This window comes from Macrobrachium nipponense, chromosome 1, assembly GCF_015104395.2.
Source record: "Macrobrachium nipponense isolate FS-2020 chromosome 1, ASM1510439v2, whole genome shotgun sequence".
Classification (NCBI taxonomy): domain Eukaryota; kingdom Metazoa; phylum Arthropoda; class Malacostraca; order Decapoda; family Palaemonidae; genus Macrobrachium; species Macrobrachium nipponense.
In genome coordinates this window covers 38,151,784-38,169,494 of record NC_087200.1, presented here as the reverse complement: position 1 = coordinate 38,169,494, position 17,711 = coordinate 38,151,784, and the positions used below count along the sequence as shown (strand labels likewise).

The 17,711-nt window shown below is 38.4% G+C and overlaps 2 protein-coding genes across 2 annotated transcripts in view; both read left to right on the top strand.

Moving 5' to 3' along the window:
- Nucleotides 1-15,625, top strand: part of LOC135219246 (F-box/LRR-repeat protein 12-like) — a 99,872-nt gene extending 84,247 nt beyond the window's left edge. The window contains exons 4-5 of the mRNA XM_064255843.1: nucleotides 3,908-4,051; nucleotides 15,488-15,625. Of these exons, the coding sequence (XP_064111913.1) occupies nucleotides 3,908-4,051; nucleotides 15,488-15,598 (255 nt within the window). The 3' untranslated portion in view covers nucleotides 15,599-15,625. The remainder of the gene's footprint in view (nucleotides 1-3,907; nucleotides 4,052-15,487) is intronic.
- A 232-nt stretch (nucleotides 15,626-15,857) lies between these two features.
- Nucleotides 15,858-16,817, top strand: LOC135219247 (transmembrane protein 60-like). The gene has a single exon (XM_064255844.1). It carries the CDS (start codon nucleotides 15,858-15,860, stop codon nucleotides 16,335-16,337), a length of 480 nt encoding a protein of 159 aa, XP_064111914.1. The 3' UTR covers nucleotides 16,338-16,817.
- Nucleotides 16,818-17,711: the final 894 nt, after the last annotated feature.

Sequence of the window (17,711 nt, the reverse complement as noted above, 5' to 3'; positions counted from 1 at the left end):
CTGTGAACCACATAGCGGTTTTTTCTTCCCTTTCAGAGGGAAGAATCACCTTTGTATATATCTGCTATCAAAGAATGCAGTAAAAGGCTATACTCTGTCTCTATAAAGGGATTGGAGATAGCAGAGGATTAAGATCTTCGGGATCTTATACGATACCTCAATATGACAAGAGTAGGATATCATGTACTTCTAATGGGATCTTTTTGTGGCCACAGATTCTATGTTCCGACAAGATGGAACTGCTCCTCATCAAACTTCTTTGAGAAATTTTTATGAGGGAATTCTTTGTTTCTCTTGGTCCTAAACGATCAAGAAGACAAGTGAATTTTTTGAGCATTGGAATCTCTCATCAGATTCTATAGAGATTAGGCAATGGGTTCTTGCCAGCATAGTATGTCTGGCAAAAGAACTAAAACCCCCTATTCCTGATTCAATGTTTTCAGATAGAGGTTTCGTTGTCCAGGCAGGGTACTTACGTTTTCATCTACAGTAGAATGGTTCAAACATTTGCCTACAGAGTCTTTGGAATGCGATGACGGCTCGAAATGCTTCCCAGAAGGTGTTCAGAGGGATACAATAAAGAGCTAGAAATCAGGAGTACTCCCAATTTCAGCTCGGAGTCGCCTTCGACTTCCAGGCTTCTTCCCTTCCTTCGGGCAAGGATTAGGGAAGATCTTCTGCCAATGAGGACACCCCTTCAACATGTAAGAAGAGATCTCGTGAGCACGGAAGTATTCAAGAAGGACCCTCCTCTTATCTCTCGTACGGTTAGATATCCTATCGTCTACTGGATGTAGCTGATTACAATCACCTCCCCTTGCCGGAGAGGCCAAAGCTCAAAGTGGAAGAACTTCTTCCACTCTTCTCCAATCTCCTGATAAACTATTGTGGATGTTCAGGACTTTTGGACAATGTAGCGCCAACCAGGTGCCATATGCCGAAACAGGCTTAAAAAACGCCAGAGGCAGACAGTTTCAAGGAACACTGTCATTGTCTGATGAAGAGAAAGAGGGGGCCTCCAACCTAGCGCAGATGCGCTAGAGGCGAACAAATCGGACAGATAAGAGTGTCCGATGTGGGCATCGCCAGACATCCTCAAGACTCTACCAAGCTCGAAGCTCCAGCAAGTGGAGAGGAGTCAGCCAGGCGCCAGACGCCAAATAGTGCCAGTCTGGAACCAGGCACGAAGCTACTTCCAGGCGCGAGGCGCCTTCCAGGGGTTAGGCGCCAACCAAGTGTCAGGCAGGCGCGAGGCGCCAGCCAGGCACGAGGCGCGAGGCGCCACCCAGGCTCTAGGCTTCATCCAGAAAAGATCCATTTCAAAGGAAGCCCTGGTCTTCTTTGAAATAAGTGTGATCACTAAAGCACTTCATGAATAACTTGATGATTCCTTCAAACAGCTGAGAATTAAAAGCGCTTGAAGTGCGAGCTTTTATGAATTCTTGTTCGTTACATAACAATATGTCGTGAAGGACATATTAGCTGTAACTTACGGGAGATGCAACTCTGTGTTGACTTCCCTTTGCACGAAGGAGGTCAAGTTGACCTACGAGAGATCCTTCTCTCTTGGTTTTACGTGTCTACGGATACGTTGCTGGGATAGGGAGCCGACACTGATCCTTAACTAAGTGAGTTAATTTTTATATTAACAGTGGTTTTTTTTTTTCTTTGGTTTGTTTGAAAGGAGTTTGGGGATAGCTCTTTTCAAACTAAGCACAAACCCTCGTGTTAGGATCAGGTGATTGGGATCGGTGTTGTGCTCCTTAATTATGCCCCTAGGCATAGGTGTATTGTCATGTAAGTGGATAAGACCCCATTGACAAATGACCATTAGATTCTGTCGAGTAAGTGGATAAGACCCCATTGACAGATCTACAAGAACTCTTAGCCATAGGTCACATCCTCACTGAGGCTCTTGAGACGAAGCAGACTACTAGCAATAGCTAGGAAGTCGACCCTTCGTCTAAACGCATAGGAACCAAGGTTTTATTTATTTATTACCTACAACGTATGTTGTTTACCTGTCTAATCAGTAATCAGCTGTCTCTTACCCTCCGCCAAAGGTGCCAATCAGCTAAGTATATATCTGACAGGGAAGTTGAATGTATGAAAATGATATTGTTATTGTACAATAAAGTTTCATACATACTTACCTGGCAGATAATATACGATTGAATGGCCCACCCAGCCTCCCCTCAGGAGACAGGTGGAAGAGAAAATCTGGTTCTAGAAGGTATGGTTCCTATTCCTGCCACCCAGCGGCGGGGCGGTAGATCACCTGACCTACCTACCTGTAGCGTGTGCCGCGAAATTCGAATTTCTATCGGGGACGACAAAGTCTATAGCTAAGTATATATCTGCCAGGTAAGTATGTATGAAACTTTATTGTACAATAACAATATCATATTTCTTTAAAATACTATGACATATGAATTTTGCAATTACAGTTATTATTATTATTATTATTATTATTATTATTATTATTTGAAAATATTAATTAACATATACATACACGAACCATAAAAATTCTCTCATTTTAATGAGAGAGAGAGAGAGAGAGAGAGAGAGAGAGAGAGAGAGAGAGAGAGAGAGAGAGAGAGAGAGAATTATTATTTTATTTGATGTCATAATATTATTAAAGTTACTAATGCAGTATTAATCAGTTTTGATATTTGAAAATTAGTAAATTATTTTTGTATCATAAAAATTTATTTAGTCATGAGAATATGATAAAAATACACTAATTAGTGAATATTTATGTCGGAAAAACCAACAAAGATGATTTCCCATGAATAATGGGCAGATATGGTCCAAAGAAATATCAGCAGATAGGTGAGTCTGCGAATCTCAAGAACACAACAGCCTTCGTAACCTGATTTTTTCGTATGTTGAACCACATTTTACATGTAAATTGCCTAATTCATTCCAAGCCCAACAAAAACACCCCAGTAAATTTTATAATAAAGCTAAATTGACCAATAAACAATGAAATACAACAATTTGGACCATTCAATACCTAACTTAAACTACATATACTACTAATATTTACTACATACCTGTAAATAAAGTGTATTATTGTACATACACTTTATTGACTGTGTATATATTTTTAATGGTAAAATGTTTCAGATGACTTTGAAATAATATTTATAATAACAATTCAATGGTATATTTGATGTAGGATGATGCTTTTAAGTATACATTTGGTATTTGAACTTTTAAGATAGGCAGATGTAAGCAGTTCTAGAAGGGAGTTCTAACTATTCGTGGGTTCAAGCTACCAGTGGGGGGTGTCTGGTACCCATCCCCCACAAATACGAGGGGGAACACTGTAATACTGTAAAAAAACCTTATTTGTGTCTCCATAACTTTAAATTAATAAGAATGATGGATGATTCATGATTTCAGTATCAGAGTAGGAGTTTATTTGTAGAATCAAGACTACAATGTTATAGATTGAGCTTTGTTGGTGCAGTTTAATAGTGAGAGTCACATATGATTTTCTGTGGAAGTACTTGGGTCCTGGGAAGGATTGAAAAATCCTCCACATGCGGCCATGGTTGTATTACAAAAGTAAATTAGGATAGTTAAACTCCAGGTTGTGGTGTTGCCTTTATATGAACATAGAATGGAGACTAGCTTAGTATTGGTAAATGCGGTTTGATTATGATTGAATAAGCCATTCTGAAACTTCAGTTCACCTAGGCTTTGGAATGACATTTAATGAACTTTTGATAATTAGAGGACTTTTCTCCTGGTAGTGAAGCAAGTTTTTTCTGTAGAACAATATCTTGTAATAATTAGTTTATCTTATATCAAGTATTATGCATAAGCCGTGAGAGATTTTTACTTTGGAAATATAACCTGTTACAAAATTTCTGTTACTTATGTTTTCAAAATATTTCAGAACCGTATGGTTGTTGTAACTTCACCATTTTTCCGGCTGGAGAAACACTTGCCTGTGTTGGAGGAAGTGATCCTTGAAGGTTGCGGAGCTTGGCTTACTCAGAAAGACCTTACCCTTCTTATGAGTCATTGCCCTGCTTTACAGGTTAGTGGCTTATGTCTGTAGAAATCAGTTGTTGAAACAAAACTTGTTTTTAATACAAACCCATCAATCATGCAATCATGTATGTGCTCACATTCATGGTCTTTGAATGTCTGCAGACTCAAGAGCCTTTTGTGTAATAAAATACCAAAAGTGTTGCACCAACTGGAAAGGATAGGTAACTTCCCTTCACTCATTGTAAAGTAAAGAAAGTAAATGGGGACTTTAGCACAAATAAAGAAATTTTCAAAATATTTGCTTTAGGACAGTGTACTCTTATTGACAATTTTGTGTAGTTTTAACTTTAGATAGTTATTGCAGTATTATTTTGTGTTTTAATGTGCTTATTCTGACCTTTTTATGCATTTTATTTTCATTTACCATAATTTTACTAAAACCCTGGCTATTTTAGGTTGTTTGATTCTAAATTTATTCTGAATCCTTAGATTCTTTTGAAATATTTGCACTTGTCTTTTGGAGAATGTTTGATTTCAAGAGTTAACTATTTAATTGCTTGTTAGCCAGTTATTGGTGAACACACAAACACTAAGAAACTGACACCAAAACAAGTGATATTTTTGATAAATAATATTCACAAAATATCGAAAAACTCTTTGGAGTACTAGTAGCAAATGCAGAGACATGTACTCACAGTAAATTATCTTCATGAAACCAATAAATCAGAGTAAAAGAGGTAAACAGACAACCAAAAGTACTTGCTGAGGTGAGAAAACAGTTTGGTGTATCCTTATTTCAAGAAAAGTGAAAATAAAGATGAATTAAGCAGTGATTAATGAAATAATCTTTAGAATAACACTGGAAATTGGCAAGCCTGCAGAGAGGGAGGGAACAGTCCGGTAAGTCTTGAATAGAGTGTTAATACTATTGCATATTTAGTAAATCTTTAAGAGAGCTGTCAATACCGTTGCATATTCAAGGAAAGTGAGGAGGGTGAAAAGTATCTGAGGGTTCAAATGGCACTTGTGCCTTGACGTTACCATACTTTTGCTTATTAAACAAGCGACTATTAAGCTATGGACATCCAAGGACCACAAATGCGAATGTGTATAATGGCTGATGGGATTTTGATGAAACAAAAAAGGATTTATCTTGAAGAGTTCCTTTGGTTATGCATCATTAACATTAGAATTAGTATCAGTGGATTCCAAAATATGAATACCATCTCCTTATATGCTACCAATAACTGCATTTTGTTTTTAAAATGGTAAATGCACAGTTGTGTATAAACAAGTTGCAGAGAGGTACAGTGGGGCCTCGATAATCGTGGGGGTTGGGGGCCACAACCACCCGCGATAAGCAAATATCCGTGATATCACATACCTCAAAAAACCCCAGGCTATACCCACCCCAACTGCTTACTTCAGTAGTTAAATCACCAAAGATGTCCTACCTATAAAAACTCTTATAGGTTAACTGCCTATTTTAATACTAATTTTAAAACATATGCCTCAAACTATCATATGGGTACTTACTATTGATTGGACCATGCTATCCTATGTAGATTGAAGATACACATGTACTTACTGCAACTTAACATTTTAAAGCTATCTATGGCTCCTCCTATTAGTAGTAGTAGAAGGGTAGTGTCATTGAAATGGCTCCCTTGCCTCCTTTGTTTGTGTGTGTTTAAGTTATATGTCTATAATGTCACAAATCTTTTATAAATTCTTACCGATCTTCAATTTCAATTTCGTTTGTATGACTACATTGTTTAGAGAAGTTAATTAAGTTATAGGAAAATAATAATGAAGTTCGAATTGAAAATTAATGTTTTCCTAAATGTTATTACTACCATAATTACACTACTATTAACATTTCTAAAAGGTTAGAATGATAAAGGTCGCTGTGACCGCACTGTAACTAAATGTTTACATTACGTTGCTGGTCACTCACTCCAAGTACAATTTGATGTCAATGATGTGGAATTATTCCATGAATAGGCTATTTATTGTGAAGATATGCAAATAATATATAAGGTGAGAATGGTTTTATTAATTTTATTGTCTGTTAATATCATAATGTGAATCTGTTCATGCATGTTGGTGGTTATGGATTGCGGCCGAGGCTTAGCCTACCAGGACAAGCCCGCAATGCTGCGATTCATACCAGCAATATAGGTTGAGAAGTGGTCCAAGGAAAAACCCGTGATTAACTGATCCATGACTAAGTAGATCCCTGTATTCACGGGATGAGTACCAGACCTCCACAAATAGTTAAAATCTACAAATACTTAGTACCCCCTCTAAAAATGCTTATAACTGCTTATCTTGAAAGTTCAAATACCAAATGTATACCTTAACCCTTAAACGCCGAAGCAGTATTTTAAAAATCGTCTCCTGTATGCTGGTGGCGTTCGCGAGTGAGCGCCGAAGCGGGAAAAAAAAAAAATCACAACACGCTTAGTTTTCAAGATTAAGAGTTTATTTTTGGCTCCTTTTTTTTGTCATTGCCTGAAGTTTAGTATGTAACCATCAGAAATGAAAAAAAATATCATTATCATATATAAATATTGGGATATATGACAGCGCGAAAAAAAAATTTCATATATGTATACAAATCGCGCTGTGAGCAAAAGGGTTAAAGCTAACAAGTTAATTTTTTTTTTTTTTTTTTTTTTTTGTATTGTACACTATATTGCAATCATTTTGGTATACAGTGGGCCCCCCGTATTCGTGTTCTCCGGATTCGCGGACTCACACATTCGCGGATTTCTCTGGGGAACATTTCCCTGCATTATTCGCGGAAAATTCGTGCATTCGCGGTAATTTTCTATGAGAAATATCCACAATTCCTGTTTTTTTTTTTTTTTTTTTTATCAATTTCATCATAAAATGCACTTTTTGTGATAAAACTATTAAAAAAACTAAGTATGAAAATTTGTTGTGGTTTTTCTTGAGTTTTAACTAACAAAATAGGCTGTTTTTAGCGTTTATACAGGGGTTCCAAACATTCGCGGGTTGTAACTGTTCACGAGGGGGTCTGGTACGCATCCCCCGCGAATACGGGGGAACCACTGTATAACACATTGCAAAACAATCAAGGCAACACAGAGAAAATATTATCACAAAATGATGCATGAATTCGTAACTTGCGGACGTAAAAAAAAACCGTTTTCAAAAATTCACCATAAATCGAAATATTGTGCTAGAGACTTCCCATATGTTGCAAAATGAAGGTAATTGATTTAATATTACTAGACTGTGAGTGTTGTAGCTTACAATTGCAGTTTCACATAAGTGACTTACCAAACAATTACACTAGCTGTACGCTTTCTTACCAGGCAGTCGAAAATTCAAATTCCTGGCAGCGGTAGCAGCGCTGCCATCGTCTGTGTAGGTGATACAGATCCCGCCCACTTTCAGGAATACCTGTTTCTGCTGAGCTTTAGACTTCAATTCATTTTCTGCCGGCCACGGGGTAACACCGGTGGTTTTTTGCAGTCGACTTTCGTCGCCATTGTGGATTTTTTCTTTTTGGTGATGTACAATTTCTTGGTTGGCTTTTTTGCTTCATCAGTAAGCTGCCTAGTTATTAAAAAGTACGAAGATGTCTGATGCTAGGTCTTCTTCAGTTAGGTTTTGCAGCAGTGGCTGCAAATCTAGATTAGCTAAACTATGTTACGATCCGCACTCCAAAATATGTTAATGTAGGGTCAGTGCTGTAGCAAGGAATTAACTTGTGATGAGTGTCGTAGTTTAGATGAACAAGGTTGGAAGACTTTTCAAGCCCATTTGGATAAAATGGACAAAAATAGGAGAAGGAAACAGCGCTTAGAGCGTGTAGTAAAACTAGAGTAGAGACAACTTCCGTGCCTTTAGAGGCGAGCAAACCGTCACTATCTTCTCCACTTTTATCTAATATTTCATTTTTTGATAGTCCTCCAACTTCAGTACCAATTACTCCAGACCAGGTATCCCATGTTCCGATCCCAACACCATTTCCATGTTAGAAGTGCGTTCGTAAAGAGTCAAGCGATAAGGCCAGTGTTAGGCCAAGTGTCAGTGTCAGTGTAGTGTCCGAGGAGGCGGCTGTCCGTTCCCCCTGTTCTCCTAGACGAAGGTCACTGTCATACTCCCCAGCTCCCGGGAGAAGACATACCGGAGGTCGAAGGGAGACTGGGGGAGTTTGCCCGCGGTCAGTCGCCGACTCTGTCGACGTAGTCGACTCGCAAGTGCCCAGGAAGCACCGCTGGAAGGGCGTAGATATCAGTGACGCACAGTTGTTGTCTGACTCAGAAGTGCAGTCGCCTGTGTCGAGGCGAAAAGTGTGGAGTGATTTAGCGTCGCGTCTTTTGAAGAGTCATGCCCAGCATACGAGAGGGACGTCGCCGCCTGTTAAGAGCGCTCGCACGCTTGCGAGTCTGACTCGCCTCGTTGTGTATCGGTAGGAGTTTCGACTCGTTCGCCTCATTCGTCTGGAGCTGTTTCAACTCGTTCGCCTCTTTCGCCTCGAGCTGCTTCGACTCATACGCTCACGTGCTTTACAGCGCTTGAGAGTCTGACTCGCCTTGTTGTGTATCGGTAGGAGTTTCGACTCGTTCGCCTCATTGGTCTCGAGCTGTTTCGACTCGTTCGCCTTCTACGTCTCGTGTGGTTTCGACTCCCAGTTGTTCAGCGTATAGCTGAACAACGGATAGCGTATCTTCGGACGGAGTCAGACATTCAGGTGTGTTACATTCGCACACTTGTGAGACTGACTCGCATCGTTGGATTCGTTGTGTGCAGTGGTGCCGTTTTTTCTACATAAAGGCAAATGAAGAATTTCATTATTCAGTGCCATAGCCTGTGGTCGGAAAAGCCATGAGGAGTTGCCAGATGTCACCAGAAAGCCACACTTATAGACGAAATTCCTCAATACGGCAACCCTAGTTGTGTGTCAATAGGAATTTCGACTTGTTCGCCTCATTCGTTCTGAGCTGTTTTGAATCGTTCGCCTCATTCACCTCGATCTCCTTCGACTCGTTCGCCTCGAGCTGCTTCGACTCGTTCGCCTCATACATCTTGAGCTGCTTCGACTCGTTTGCCTTATACGTCTCGTGTTATTTCGACTCCCAGTCGTTCGTTTTCAAAGAAGAGCCGTACGACAGCCACGACATCGTCTTCGCCTAAGGATGATGCGAAGGCCAAACCCTTGCTAGAGGATTCCGGTCTGGGTTCCTTAAACATCAACTTCAAGAATTGATGGTCTTTTTGAAGAAGACAACGAGCCAGATGGAAGAGGAAGACGTGGTATCGGCCGTCTTGTCAGAAGAGGAACTCAAGACCAAGATTCGAAGCCCTCTTCTGCTTATTCTAGTCTGTTAAGGTTCCTGTTGCAGACGTATACGGAATTTGTTTTTTGAATGAGCTTCGCTTTATTCCCCTCCGCCGATGTTTGTGAAGGATATGAGATCAACGCTTTCGGGATTACCGAAACCAATCTTCGAAGAAAGCACTGAAAGAAGAGAAGAGTGGCTTGCTAAGAAGAGGGAGTCAGGCAAGGCTTCGTTCACCTTCCCTCAGTCGTAGTTGCAAATAAAAACTACAGGTTTTATGCGACAGGAGAAGGTCCTTCTTTGGGAGTTTTCTTTCTCCTCCTAAGGAGACTTCTCCGGCCTTGTGGACTCTCACTTACTCTGCCTGCTGTGGCTAAGGCGACTAGGAATAGTGTCTTCCTAGTTAAGTCTCTCATGGTTAACGAACTCAATGATTCGAATTGGGGACCGTTGAGCCACCCTAAACTACATCCAATTCCATTCCACTTCTTCATGCTTGGAAACTGATGTAACTTCTTGGTGTCCCTCAGAAATAACAAAATTCCTCAATTTCTGTTATAGATGTTTCAGAAGAAGAGATGCCAGGTTGTCTGCACCATGACCCAAAACTTTCCACTGGGACTGGTAGAGCTCGGCAGAAGAGCTTCTTCTGCAGCTAGCAATAGCTTCTGACGCCCTTCGCGGAAACCCTTTTGCTCGGACCAGGTTCCTGACAAGACCAGAGCGGACAACCTTTGTGGTATCGGTTGTAATGGGGTTATCTGAGAAGCGATGGATTTTGTGGAAGTAGTCTGGTAAATCCACCAGCAGATTGAGGAGGTCCGGGAATTGCTCTTTCCTGGGCCTGAATGGCGCTACTAGGATCATTGTCACATTCTGGTGCGATTGAAGCTTGTTTAAGATCTCTTATCATTCCGAAGGGAGGAAAAGCGCAATCGTCCAGTCCTGCCCAATCTAGCAACATCGCATCTGTTCTCCACGCTAGTGGTTCTGGAATAGGAGAACAGGAAGGGGAAGGCGATTGTCCCTCAATGTGGTGAACAGGTCTTCTGATGGTCTTCCCCAAAGCTTCCAGAGGTCCTGACACACACTCTTGTTCAGAGTCTTTTCTGTTGGTAACACCTGATTTACCTGACTCAGTTCGTCTGCAATCACGTTCATTCTCCCTTATGCAATCTTGGAAGAAGGGTGATCCTCTTCTTGTTCGTCCAGGTGAGGAGATCTTCGGCTATCTTGCTGAGAGAGAACAAGTAGGTCCCTCCCTGCTTCTGCACATGCGACTATGCTGTGGTGTTGGCCGAGTAGTCTGCTATGTTTCCTCCGGTGACTAAAGGTCGAACGCTTGTACTCCTAAAAGGATGGCCTTCAATTCCTTCCCATTGATGTGCAAGGTCTTTCTCATTCTGTCCACAGACCTGATACTCTCTTGGCTCCTAGGAGGGCTCCCCATCCGCTGGCTGAGGCATCTGAGAAGAACTGCAGGTCGGCGTTCGACACGACTAGGGAAATTCCTTCTTGTAATCTTTCCCTGAAAGCCACCAATGAAGATCCAACGTTATCTCTTCCATCAGGGGGAAAACTAGCGAGTCCGACTGTGTCTTCCAGGACCAATTTGTTTTCAAGAACTGAAGTGGCCTCATGTGTAGGCATCGTGACTTAACAAACTCTCCAGTGAAGCCAGGGTCCTGACTAGGCTCATCCATTCGAGAGCTGAGTAGGATGGGCAAACCAGAAACTGTTGGACTGGCGACAGGCAGGATTCTTTCTCCTTCAGGGAAAGAAAAACCCGAAAAGCTAGAGAGAATCATCCGTAATAGAGAATCCTCTGAGTAGGAATCAATTGGGACTTCTCAGTGGTTATTAAGATATCCAATTGTGTCAAAATAAGCGTCTTCTCCAAGTCCTTCACACACGGACGACCCTGGCCTTTACTGCCATGTTTCCTACATGTGATGAGAGCGCCGACCAGAGGCAGTACGTATCTACCTGTAGCTGCTCTCTCACAAGATAAGGTACTGCAGACATTATATATAATGTGAGCACATGACTGTTATTTCTTGGAGTCAGCTAGTGTAATTGTTTGATAAGTCACTTATGTGAAAATGATATTTTAATGATAAAATAAGGTTTCACATATACTTACCAAACAATTACATAATCAGAGCCCTCCCTCCTCCCCACATGTGGACGTTGCTGCTCAACGAATTTGAAGTCTAAAGCTCAGCAGTACCAGGTATTCCCAAAAGTGGGCGGCATCTGTATTACCTACACAGACGATGGCAGCGCTGCTACCGCCGCCAGGAATTTGATTTTTCGACTGCCAGGTAAGAAAGCGTACAGCTAGTGTAATTGTTTGGTAAGTATATGTGAAACCTTGTTTTATCATTAAAATATAATTTTTCTACCATTTCGGTCAAGTTAAAGTTGACCGAAGGACGAATTCTTTCTATTTATCGTTATTTATATGAAAATATTTCAAAACTGATAAAAGCTACAACCATGGGTTGTTTTTTGTTGCATTCTACATGAAATTGCACACATTTTCATTTATAAAACTTTATGTAACGGCTAATTTAAAATGGTGCAAACATTACGACAATCAGATGAAAAAATTTCTTATTTTTTTTCGGAAGAGTTACCGCGCGGACGTAAGGAAAAAGTTTATTTCATAAATTCACCATAAATCGAAATATTATGCTAGAGACTTCCAGTTTGTTGCAAAATAAAGGTAAATGATTGAATGTTACTAGAAAGTAATATTTTTAGCTTACAATTGCGTTTTTTTACCATTTCGGTGAAGTCAAAGTTGACCGAAGGTTGAAATTTTGGCACTTATCGTTATTTATATGAAAATATTTCAAAACTGATAAAAGCTACAACCATGAGTTTTTATTGTTGTATTCTACATGAAATTGCACACATTTCCATATGTAAAACTTTATGTAACGGCAAATTTAAAATGGTGCAAACATTACGACAATCGGACGAAAAAATTTCTGATTTTTTCGAAAGAGTTACCCCGCGGACGTAAGGAAAAAGTTTTTTCATAAATTCACCATAAACTGAAATATTGTGCTAGAAACTTCCAATTTGTTGCAAAATAAAGGTAAATGATTGATTATTACTAGAATATAAGAGTTTTAGCTTACAATTGCGTTTTTCAACCATTTCGGTAGAGTCAAATTTGACCGAAGGTTGAAATTTTGGCACTTATCGTTATTTATGTGAAAATATTTCAAAACTGATAAAATCTACAACCATGAGTTGATTTTTGTTGTATTCTACATGAAATTGCGCACATTTTCATATATAATGCTTCATGTAACCGCTGGTGCTTTTTAGTGCGAGAAGAAAGAAATTCCTGCTTGCGCGCCTGGTTAACGATTGTAAACAAAACAACACCTTGATCCGTGAGCTCCCAGCATCCCCCAAGGCGTGTGATTCAAAAGTTTTTGCCTAGTAGGCCTATAACTATTTTTCCGCGAATTTAAAAAAAAAAAAATTTTCGTCAACGTACCATACGTCGGTTTGGCACCCGACAGACAATTTTCGTAGAGGATTAATACGTCCAGTCAGCATTAAAGGGTTAAATAACATACTACATAAAATTTACCTTAAATTATTATCTTATTATTGTATTAATCTTTGAGATTATATTATTAATTTAATTTCAGTCATTTTAATATTAATATAATTTCAAAGTTATTTTATATATTAGTACCCTTAAAGATATAAACATACATACCTCTAACACTTCCAGCCAAAATAGAGAGCGAGATATCACTATGACATACGTATCTTGGGGAGAGAGAGAGAGAGAATATCATTGGCCTGCAAATCAGCAACACCCCCACTTGACACATTAACTTGACATATTTGACAGCTTTAGCTTCCAGCTTCTCATACAGTTAAAAACAAAAGATGAGGAAAAGTCTATTTTCTAAGAATTTCGTAATTACAGTTATGTTATTATTATTATTATTAATATTCAAAATATTGATAAACATATACAGTTCCATAATTCTCTCATCTTGGTAAGAGAGAGAGAAGAGTTGTCCTTACTTAAAAGGGAAATGAAAAGGTTATTTTATTTCTTTGAAATAATATCACATAAGAATTTTTGTATTACAGTTATATTATTATTATTATAATTATTATTATTATTATTAATATTATTATTATTATTATATTATTATTTACTTAGAAAGCAGACCCTCTCTCAAGCATACTTTATTAAAAGTAATGGCTACTTCAGCAGTGTTATGCTTTGATGATTATGGTATCATTGCTTATCTGTAAAATTTAAATATAAAATTATATACACTGATCTTGCCCCGCATTTGAAAATGACCTCCATAGGCACTCTACTAGCCTGTTTAAGTGATACTGAGAAAGCCGCTATTCAAAAAATAGAGAAGAATCTCTACAAGCGTAATGTTGCTGAAGTAGCCTTACTTTTAATAAAGTATACTATTATTATTATTATTATTATTACTTGAAAATATTAATGAACATAGTACATACATGTACCATAAAAATTCTCTAATCTCAGTAGATGATTTATGGTGCCATAACAGGCCACATTTCGGTTATCGGCGCCATAAGGTGCTGGTAATAGAGTTATGGTGCTATAATGTACCTAACTAGGTGCCATTAACCGAAACCTAGCTCCATAATTCGCCAAGGTTTGGTTAATGGCAGTTTCTGCTTATCAGCACCCCTCCAAGAACGGAATCCCTGCCAGTAACTGGTATACAGGCAGTCCCGGCTATCGGTGGGGGTTTTGTTCCCAGGGGTGTGCCAATAAGCAAAAACTGACATTAGCCGAAACTTTGTGATTTATGGCATCATAATGCCGCTTATGGTGTTGATAACCAGTGATAACTGGTTGGGATTAAAATTCCAGAGCTTTTCCTCACCCGTCATTTTCTTTGTAAAGCCCCTTGAGGACGAGACAGCGACTACGCTATCAAAAAACAGCTTTTGACGTAGGAAAAACTTATTTTTGGCAGTCCCTGTTGAGCCCTCAAAGCCCTCCCTCTTCCCTGATGAAAAGACATGGGATTTGGGTAAGGGTTTATCCTATATTGACCAACAGAAGTAATGGCTTCTTCATACATTTCTGGTCACATGTAAAAAAATATGAAAAAAAATATGACACCGCATATGTGCATAACCACTTCTTCGAGTGGATTTTGATGTAGGTAAACTGGGTTTAGCATTTGCTGAGGAAAAGAGTAATAGCCCTCTTATCCTAAGTCCATTTATACTCTATCATGTGTTATAATGTGTATCATTATGACAATACCCAGCCACAAGACCAGCTAAAAGAGAATTCATTGACATTAGTCTGGTATTCATGGAGCTCTGATTAGACCATGGAAAGGTAACTAACTCCTTGAGGATTCAACAGTGACTACCAAATATAGGGTTTTCCTATATCAAAACCTGTTTTTTACTGCAGCAAAGTTTGGTAATTCTTTGTTTACTTCCTTTCTGATTTCCTTGATTGTTATTTTGCTTACATTGATTTTTGGTTCCACTCTTCTGCATACCGGTACATATTCATCTTTCAGAAAATTTCTAAGATGACCAACTCTGCAGTATTTGCTGTTAACACCAGGCATTTGCTTGCAGCAATTCCATGTTCATGTTATCTCCTTTCTGTAATTTGAATGTTTTTCTTTTACTGTAATAAACAGTTATAGCCCTGATGGACTAGGACATTTATCTCATATTCTTCTAACACCTGCTCCAGACTTGATGCTTAGATCTTGTTCAGTATGAGTTCCTGCTATCATCTGCCTTTGTAGTCATTCGTCTTGATACTGTTGAATACCTGCTAAAGATTGACAAATATGTGATGTGAGTTATTAATTTCTTGTAGTTCCTCATTGTAAAAGCCTTTCTGAATGATTTTCTTGGCCCAAACTGATGCTAAAGAAGTTTTACATGACTTTTCCCATAGGCCTGTTCTTTTTGCTCTTTAGATATTCTTGTAGGTTTTCCCACTTACTGGTTCCATCTCATTAAATATAATTTTCTTATTTTTTCTATTAAGTTGTTCAGATAACCAATTTTCTGGATGCTTTCAACAAATTACCTCTTATTTCTGATTTAGTCTTGCACCTGTACTATGTTTATAAGGTATGTTTTCTTTCCAGATTGTGAATGTAGGGCCAGCCAGATATACCCGTACTGGGCATTGTTCATGGGACAAGCGAGATGACAAGCACAGTAGCAGCATCATTCTTACAAGAAAGTGGAGAGCTTGATTGAGTATGCAGCTTGTAGACCACAAGTTGTCAATATGTAATAAATGGAGACATAGATTGTTGTCTTATATTATATTAGGATATTTGTTGTCATTTGTTAGCTTTTTATATTTATAGGTTGGCACTGCAAATGTATGTAATGTTTTAAAAAGTTTAAAGGCAAAGCAGTATTTTGTATTGGATTCAATATTAAGTTCCCTGTATGGCATATCGATATGCCATCGCACATCAGTCAAATCTAAATACAGACAGCACTTGAATGATTCCTTGTCTTTCAGGCAAGAGACTTGGAGTAGCCATGGCTATGTTACACCGAGCACTGTTCACCTGGTTTCTTCTTTTAGTGTTTCTTATTCTATTGGCATTGAGGCTAGATCAAAGAACAAAGTGGAACTGGTTCATTGTTTTCATACCAATGTGGTTTTATGATGCAATATTACTCATATACATAAGTATAAAAATGATTAATGAATGTCGCACAGCAGTTGGTGGCTCAGGTGGCTCTCACCACCGTACAGCTCATCAGCGGGTGTCAGCGATCTTGCAACGTGTGTGGCCTGTTTGTGCTGTTATACTGAAGATGGCTTTTATGGTAATTTTATGTTTGAAATTGGAAAGCAAGTCAGATAGTTTTCCCTCTTATCATGTTCTCTTACCATTGTGGATTCTACTCTTAGGGTTGTGTATTAATGTTCTTCACTGCCTGGTACTGCAACATAGGGATTTGTATCCAGAATAAAAAGAATAGGAGTGGTATTGGCAGGAGGTTACTTTGCTGCAATTTTTTCGGAATACATAGCACAAGTTGAAACAAATCCCTTCTGTTTTTAGGTGTAATAGATTTCCTTTGTCTAAGTACGTAAAGCTTTCATTGTGTAGCCAGCACTACCAACGTACTGTTTTCGTAAATAAATGTAACAGCAAGTATATTATCTTCCTAAATAAGTCATGATAAATCTTAATGTTGCTTTAAGACAGTCGTTAGTAAGGATATATCACCAAAGATCAGGCATCTATCCCTATGGGTTTTCCTATCATTCATATTAGTTCCCAGTTTTCGTTATCCCATTCTCTTTCTTTATTACAAGTTTCTTGTAGTTGGTGCTTTATTGGCTACAATGCAAATTTGGAGACATTGGTTTAATTATTAATTATCTTTGTTAATCGGAATTTTAAAATTGTTGCATTGAATTGAATATAGAGTTTAGCCAAAGGCCAAGCACTGGGACCTAGAGGTCATTTAGTGCTGGAGAGGAAATTGCAGACTTTGAAAGCTTAAGTTATTTGCACATAATTGTGTGTTGGCCACAAAAATTTTACTATTCATGTCACTTATTATAGACTTCAATGTATGCCTTACAGTTTATGTGACTGAAGTTACAATACTCTTAACCCATTTCTTGGCACCAATAAGTATGTGACAGTAGAATTTAAATTATATTTTGAAGTGTATTGATGAGCAGTAGAATTTAAATTATATTTTGAACTGTATTGATGAGCAAGTTGTATATGATTTTAATTGTTGAACCGAGTCTTTAATTAGAATGCATATTTTCTGTTTAGTGATAATTCAAGCTAAAGTATACCATACATTACAATAAAGTTATGAGAAACATCATATTCTGGAATGGGATTCATAATTGTTATTTTGTATGATTCTCATGGCAACAAAGTGCATTTTTTCATTATAAATCTTTACACTGTGGTATATGCACTATGTTCTCTCTGTTACCCACAAGATAAATTATTTTTTGTTAACCCGCATTTGAAAGTATCTTAGACAGGCATTTTTTCTACAGAAGAGAATACCAACTGTGCTGTTAATTTTCTAGCTAATTGTATGTTGCGTATGCTATGGTGGGCTTAGCACTGACTGGTAGGATTCAAACAAGTAAGGAAATTGTTTAAGTGAAGAAGATAAAGCCAGCTCTGTGAAAGGCGTGAATGCTATTCTGGTTAACTGTCTTGCGGTCATTTAGCTTGCTGAAGAAGACCTTTGAATGTATATATACTGTAGTATGTAGATTCTTGTGTATTTTAGTTTATGCTTGTGTAAATTTCATTATTTCTTTAGTTTTAGTTTTCTGTAAATTTGTCATAGATCTGAAAGGTA